Source organism: Hyposmocoma kahamanoa, unplaced genomic scaffold (genome assembly GCF_003589595.1).
Source record: "Hyposmocoma kahamanoa isolate Upper Pololo Valley unplaced genomic scaffold, ASM358959v1 94238, whole genome shotgun sequence".
Classification (NCBI taxonomy): domain Eukaryota; kingdom Metazoa; phylum Arthropoda; class Insecta; order Lepidoptera; family Cosmopterigidae; genus Hyposmocoma; species Hyposmocoma kahamanoa.
In genome coordinates, this window is record NW_020654905.1 from 3642 (window position 1) to 11923 (window position 8282).

An 8282-nucleotide genomic window follows, 5' to 3' on the forward strand; every position below is an offset into this window, starting at 1 on the left:
TTTTTTTTTTTTTTGCCTGTATGTTACGCGATAACTCCGGTATTTGTGAATCGATTTTCATGATTCTTTTTTGTTTGAAAGCGGGTACTTCCATAGTGGTCCCATTTCAGTTTGAAGAAAATCATCCACCTTTAAGGGTGGCTGTTCACGCATGAAGATTCACTTTTATAAATAGCGCCTAACTTTAATTTAGGAGCAATTATTGTAATAGTTGATTTTGCTATTTCTCCAATTCAAGGCGTTTTTCTCTCAATATACTTTGAGTAGTAAGTAAGTTTTTATTATCTCCAGTGTCAAGTCCTGTATAGTGGCGAATTTAAGCAAATAGACGTAATTCCACGTACTTTTGAGGTCGGTTTTTTTAGTACTCTGTACTGAGATTATGCTATGACAGTTAGATTCACAGAGCGATGAAATTCGTGTCGAATAAACAGCCCTAAGGGTGGTAAAATTACAGGCACATGGGACTTGTCAAGTTATGTATCAGGGTGACGGGGGCAGTGATAGTGCCCCTCAGATCTTTGCGATTTAAAGCTCTAAGTGACACTGCAACTGTTATAGACAGCCGTGTAACTTACCATCATCACCATTACAAAAAGAAATAGATTAGGTAGGCCTAGTAAAATCATATGAACGCCGTTAAATCAAAACATTGTAAGCATTGACTTACAAATAAATGGGCGACGGGTTTAATACAAAAACCACGAAAAAATGTCCCAAGTCAACCTATTTAAACGTAGGGACATGTAAAGGAATATGAAAAAGCTAAAACGTTGAATTTAAATTGTAATGTCATCGCAGTACTGTCTAATTTTGCTTGCTTCGCTGTCAGTCGAACAAACGAAGACTAAAGCGTGAATGACGCTCTGTATACGATTTTAACGCCTTACAAGCTCGGACACTTTTTAGCGCAGACCCGACGTCCATATAATTGTAAGTCAATGATTGTAAGTGACTTTATAGCGTATTGGTTTGACACGGGCATTATTGCACTAAGTTCAATTTTGTGTTTTGTTATCTTTCTTTATATTAAATGTTTGTTTTTCTGTTTGTTCCAGGCTTCACAGGCGGGGTGAGTATTTATGGACTTTTTATTGCCTACAACCACATGAGTAAAGAAATGTAACAGAGACAACGCTTCTAAGGAGCGTGAAAAATTTATACCTTCTTCGGTAGGGTTGTCACATGAGAATGTGATTAAATAAATAAAAATTTTTTTCAGCTTTTTATTATGTATCGGTATCTATTTACCACATTACTGTTTTTTTCTACTCCCGTACATTGATCTATCCATTATAATTTCATGAACTTAAAATTTTAGTTGTGAATCAAAGTTCTATTGTCTATGGTAGGTACTCGCCACTGAGCTGAAAAATGTCATAAAAGTTCTGTAGACAGTACTGTAATGAGTTTAAAAAAAAAGTGTTTTTACTAATTAAAAGAGCCTGCTTAAATGCGTCACTGCTCTCCTAAACTAAATAACGTCACTATATTTGCTAAATGACCAAACTTCAAATTATTTTATTAAATAATATCTCATAGGAAATGAAACTATTTTTCCGGATTTAAATCGCGTATATTTGTTTTTTCAAACAAACCGACGTTTACAGGTCCCATGGTCACAGTTGACTGAGGTGGTACAGTCTTCAACCAGTTATGTCTAATATTAATGCAAACCACCCTATTTTTTCGCTACAGTTACAATAGTTATAATAGTTTAACTGCGTCCGTGGCCGAACGGTTACCATGCTGCCACGCAGAGGTCTCAGGTTCGATTCCGGGACCGGGAGAAACATTTGTATGGCCTACATTTATTTCTCTCGTGAGTTTGTGTGTAATTTGTGGTTGTCTATGTGTGTTTCCATGGCACCCGCGACACAGGGTTTTCCTAGTGCGGGGCTATGTTGAGTGTGTGCGTTATCATTATTAGTTTAAAAAAAAAGGTGGTACAGTCTTTAACCAGTTATTAACTTAAGACCAGTTATTAAGTTAACCAGTTATATATAATACAGGGCCCGAAACGTCGGTTTGTTTGAATAAACAAATATACGCGATTTAAATCCGGAAAAACAGTTTCATTTCCTATGTGTAACAATCGCGAAAACCTAAGAACTCGATAAAAAATATCTCCTTAACTAACAGTAATTAATTAATTAATTACAACATTAATGAACAATAATTACCAAAAATACGATAGTTCTTTTTTGAAACTCATAGTTCTGTGTAAAGAACTATAATGAAATTTTAACCGACTTTAAAAAAGGAGGGTATTGTACGCGGTTGCTCTTTATTTTACTTATTATTTGTGAACCGATTTTGATGATTCTTTTTTTATTAGAAAGAGGATACCTCAGTGTTGGTTCCATTAAATTTGAAGAGAATATTCGACCGCTAACTGGCCAACTAGGAGGTGAACCCACTTTCCGGTAACTGGTTCCAATAAAACTTGGCAAATAGACGTAATTCCACGAACGTGTGTGGTCGGTTTTATTTTTATAAAAAAGTCGTAATTATTCAGTGCAGTAGCGAGTGCCATAGACAAAGGAATTTTGATTCAGAACTAAAAAGAGCGCCTTTGATTATGTAATTATAATAAATTGACAGATTAAGCGCTCAATTACACTAGGCGAAAGTTTTTGGCATATAAGTAATACTTTGACATTGTTTTTTGATATGGTCGAGTATTACTTATTTTACAGAATTGTTTCGAGCGTATGTTGGAGAACAGTAGGTCTCCTGAGCTTGAGCTCTGTCCGAACCCATTTGAACAGGTTTCTCGGCGTACGCGACAATGCCGCCAGGGCTCAGGCGCACACGTGCATCAAACTTCTATTAGCGTGCCTATCGTAGCGCGGTCGAATGAAGCTTTGTCTCAGTCCGTTTCATTACTCATGTGTTACAACATTAATGGATGTAAATTTTGAGGGACATACGCTTACCGCGACCATAAATGTGTGACGTTTTTAATGTCAGTTAAAGTGATAGCCAGCGTGTAAATTAGCTTAAAACCCTATCGTTAACCATTCCCGTCCAAAAAATGATATCCCAAACAATTCCCTTCCAGCAAACCCCTGAAAAACCTGACGTTGAGACCAATGAAGCTAACCAGTCAGAAACTAACGAAAACGAACCCAACCATTCCCAAATACAATCAGACGTATTTTTACTCCAATATCCTAAGTTATGCAATAAATCTAAAAATATAGACGAAGTTGTCGACTTCGAAGAACTGGCCAATCAACAAGTTGAAGAAACCGCGAAGCAAGAAGAGGAAGGTACTGTTGATGCACCTGGACAGCTAGTTCGACCGCTACCTGAAAAGCACACAGAAATAATAAAAAAAATATCGTCAGGAGGAATTGAAAGGGAATCTGACGTTGTTTTTCTCGAATTTCTCAGCGAACACGAGGAAGTGGCAATTGAAGATACGAAAAATGTATTGAGTCAATTAAATAAGTCTTCTATGAATATAAAACAAAAATCAAGAACTCCGTCTTACGACGATCAGTCAACGAAATCGAATCAACAATTTATGGAAGAACAGATCGAGTCCGATGATTTTATTAAGCAATCTATTTCAGCTGACGATAATGAAGAGGGTTCATCAGGATCACAACCATCTAATAAAGAACTTTTAGATGTAACTAAGGGCTTTTTCAAACTACCTACAGAATTGATAGAGGAAGACAGCGAATCACAAAAAGATCTACAAAAATCAGTTATTGAGTCTCAGTCAGTTAAGAAACAAGAAAATGATTTATCCCATTTAGACACCGAATACACTGGTCCAGTAAAATCGATATTTGGACCTGAACCAATCCGGGACTACCCAAATTCTTTAGAAGAACTATTGTCCGTAAAACCAAGAGACTTTGATGTACCAGATGAAATTGTAAATGTTAATAATGAACCGTATGTTTCATTAAATACGTTCGATATTCAAGCAAGTGCTTATGAAAGACAGGTGAAGCCAACTGAAAGTCGAACAGAAACGGTTGCTGAAGTACAATCGAATTACGATATAGTAGTTGGAACGGAAGAAACTGTTGTCGAGCCCAAAATTTCAAGTGGAGACAATATGCTCCAAGCAAATGCGACAAAAATTGAAAAGCCTTGCGTAACAGGTGAACTAATACGAGAACCAATACGAGAGAGGTATAATGATTTGAAAAAATTAAATGAAATTTTAAAAGCTGGATTGGAAAATGCAGACAATGATGAACCAAGAAAATCTGATCTCCAGCAAGACAATCCTGAAGTCAAAGCTCCAGAACCCAACTCCGAGGAGACTGAAGAAACATTAAGTGTCACACAAGTTGTGAACCCTTCCGGATTGTTAGAATATCAACAATCAAATAAAGAGAACAGTGAAGCTGTAAATATTAAAAACAGTTGTCAGTTACAGATAGAATCTTCTTCGCGACATTCGGATCCTGGTGCAACTGATACTGGCACAAAGAAAGCTTTTAAAGAAGAAATAAAGTACTTATCGGGCCACCTCCAGTTCAGATACTTGGACGCTGTAAGCTCTGCTACTAATGTCCAGAAAAACTCCGGAGAAGAGACGACAGATTTACCTGGAGGTGGTAAATCAGGCGATGGCACTCTTAACGTTGGCACTAACATTTCAAAAGTCAGTCAAGTAGGACAAGAAAAATCAAAAGTGAGTCTTGGTGTTGAACATACTTCGATTTCAAATAGTGTCCTTTATCAGGATAGTCAGATTACAGTAAAAAAACCTAAACACCAAGAAAGTGGTATTAGTCAGTTGGATAATCGTTCAGACAACTTTGATTATGAACATAGAAATATTTACGGAACCGTTGTAGAACGTAAAAGACTTGTTGAAACTGGTCCCGTGATTAGAGATGGGGATGATGCTGCAATTAACAATGAAGAAACTTCAATTGTTACCTCTACCCACCAAAAAGTTAACATTGGAGAAAAGTCTGAAACTAATATTGGCGATTTTACCGAAAACTCTGCATCTGTACATTTAGACCAATCAGAAATAAAGAAATCTGCAACTAGTCATTCTCAAACCAAGCAAAGTTCCACTTTAGAACTAAAAATAAAAGAGCAAGCGACTATGGAACAAATCAGCAAAATGAAGGTACGTGTGGAGTTTAAAGAACTACAGAACCCGGAAAATGAAGAAACTGAAATTTTAACAAAAAATGAGCAAGTCAGGGATATAAATAAAATGGAAGGACATGTTTCTAAAGACAAGATCGATGGGAAAGATGCTGTGAAATTACCAAGTAGTCATGCAGTTAATAGTCCAAGTAGTCAATTACTAAGGCCAATAGGAAACAATGTTGTCGCAGAACTTTCAGCTGGACATTTGCAAGATGTCCACCAGCCTTCCGTTTACAGCATTTACATGCAACCTAATAATGCCAATGTAACACAAGCACAAAATGAAATAGTGGAGGAATTCAAACTCGCGCAATGCCCACAAAGAATGAGTAATGAAAACATACCTTTAAAGTCGATCAAGAAATCTTCTGGTGTAAATATGACAGAGCAGAGATTTGACAGTACATTAAATGTTCCTCAAACTGCCACAGTGGTGACGTTAGATAGTGTAGGCACACCTGAAATATCAAGAACTATGAAAAAAGGAGATATATCTAAGTCAGATCCGAAAGTAGGTTTCGAAACAGAGAATAGTGCAATGAACATTAAGATTGAAGAAAAAGAAAACTCATCTGAGAAACAAATAAATTTAGAATCAAAAGTCCATGTTAAACCGTCCGAAACTATGATCACAATTGCTGGAACCGTATCAAAACTACCTGAACTTGAGAGTAAACCAGCTCTACCTGACACGAAAATATCCGATTTAGAATTAGAGAAGAAAGTTTCAATTACAAAAGCTTCTGAAACAGTATCGGTTTCAGGACTCGCAAGCACGAAGACTGATGTTCCTAAAACTAGAATTGCTTCTGATGAAAAGATTGTTACGACTGTATCAATTCTTCAGCTGAAACTGGAAACGTCCGAAGTCGATGTTGATACAAAAGCTGAGCAACCGCCTATAAAACTGAAAGTGTCTGAACCATTTTCTACACTTCTAAATCAAGACTCAAACTCAAATGAAATACCAAAACCAACCCCAAAAGAACAAAGAGGTAGAGTTTTAACAACCCCAGATAGTGAAAGACGGATATCTAAAGAGTTTTTTTCAAGGTCACGATCAGGAAGCACGACAAAATCATCAAAATCACCATTGGACCAGAAGGATACCTTATCTCAAAGAGATAGAAAGAAGTCCACGCCAACAGAACACAGGGCTGTTGTACTTAATGAACGTGATCGTATTCGCCGGAGCAAATTTAAAAAATTTGCCGACGCTTGTTCCAAATTCTTCAACGTAAAAAGGTGGTTTAAGAAACACAGAAGTTCTAAATGAGAATTTTGAATGCCCAGTTTGCACGAAATTTACATGGACATGACAAAGTATGTACGTAAAAATATTGGGCTGTCAACAGTCACCAACCGTTTGGCAAGACATATTTGAGATGTCAATTTACAGCTAGCTATATCTAAAAAACTAAATCTGATTAATATTCCAGCATCTGATTTTTTATATGACTTGAAGCTTGTTCTGATGTGGAATATTCTACAACGGTAAATAAAGTTCAGTTTCACAATCATCTTTTTAGAATCCGCTTCTTCTGGATCCTACAAGAAATAAAAAAAAATATCAACACCTGCATTCAGAAACGAATGCTTTTGCATATAATCTTAAAGCTCTCTTCAATTTACAAACCGTTACGATTAACCCGGGAATTTATAACACTAAACCTGATATTATGGCTCCATATTTTAAGCTTGAAGATAACCGTTCAAAGTGCTATAGTAAACGTTCAAAGATTGAAATTAAATCTTTAATAAAGAAAGTAACTGGAAATGTGTATTTGTTGGTCGTGTAAGGTATTCAAAATAATTCTATGAGTATCGTGTTATAAATAAGACTCAGCGTTTGTTTACGGTCATATGACCGTATCATATTTGTACGTTACAATATTCAAGATTTTTTTTATATTAAATAAAGTGTTTTATTTTGTTTTAATCTTGTTTTCTCCTGTAAATTGCTTATTTTGACTTTTTTGTATAATAGAGTAGAATTCCGAAATGAATTTTATGACGTATACGAGTTAGAGCGATGCTACACGATACGTTGCGTCGAACGTTATGGCGTGTTGTGACTCGCTGCGTCGTTCTACTTAAAAAAAGACCATGCCACACGGTGCGACGGCGCAAGGTTCGTGTGGCGTGTTCGGTCGTAAAATGTATTCGCTGTTCTATGTGTAGATATACTGCTCTCCTTACCAGAACTGACGTGATCGCCGTTTTTAGCGGAATTCAGATAATAACTTATCTGGGGTTAGCGATGAAAAAATCTGCTTACCAATTTTAAACGTTAAAACGTCGTACTTTTTAAATATGCGTGCTTATAAAAAACGCTTTTCACTTTGATGCTTACAAAATTGTTTCGAAAAACTTTAAAAAAAGCTGGCAATGTTGTGTTGACAGCGAAAAGCGAGAATAGGCCGCTAAACGTGTTAAGAGTAGTAACTTTGTAGAAACGTGAGTTTTATTTTCATTTATAACGTTATTATTAAAGTTGACGAATTAATTTGTTCAGGAAACAAAAATGGCGGGATTCGATACTCAGAGACGTTGTAAAAAATGTAATTTAAATTTGTATTGTATTAATATTCATTTATTTTTTGTGAAATTACTCCACTTGTTTGATATAATTATTAATATAAAGATCGAACACTCAGAAAAAATTCCTTCGATCCGATCGGATTCGAACCGACGTCTTCTAGTATCTATATATATAGTAATATCAATTCAATAAAAATTTAATTAAAAGTTAATAGCGATCTCTAACCAGGGCTGGTAGCTGTAAAGGCATCTAACTAGGTGACGAAATACTTTCATAGATTTCTCATAGATGGCGCTACGGCTAAAAAGTCATTGTAAATCAAATAGAAAGATCCAACCACGAGCACATAGAAAAACCTTCCGTGGCTCAGTTGGCATAGCGTCTGCCACGGTTTGTTAGAAGACGTCGGTTTCGAATCTGGCCGGATTGCAGGAATTTTTCTCTCTTCTGAAACGTTTGTATTAATAATTATAAAAAATTAAATTGTTAAGTATTGAACTTACGACTTAAAAAATTATAAGCGTGCTTGTGCTTTTCGTTTCAACTCCCAACTCTATCTGGAATTTTTTTATAATATCAAGCGACGGGACGAAATCGTGCG

General features: G+C 36.1%; 1 protein-coding gene across 1 annotated transcript in view; it reads left to right on the top strand.

Annotated features, from left to right (window-relative positions):
* Positions 1-7007, top strand: part of LOC113238063 — a 10463-nt gene extending 3456 nt beyond the window's left edge. Inside the window, exons 2-3 of the mRNA XM_026474785.1 lie at positions 1059-1072; positions 3065-7007. Coding sequence (XP_026330570.1) covers positions 1059-1072; positions 3065-6415 — 3365 coding nt within the window. The 3' untranslated portion in view covers positions 6416-7007. The remainder of the gene's footprint in view (positions 1-1058; positions 1073-3064) is intronic.
* Positions 7008-8282: the final 1275 nt, after the last annotated feature.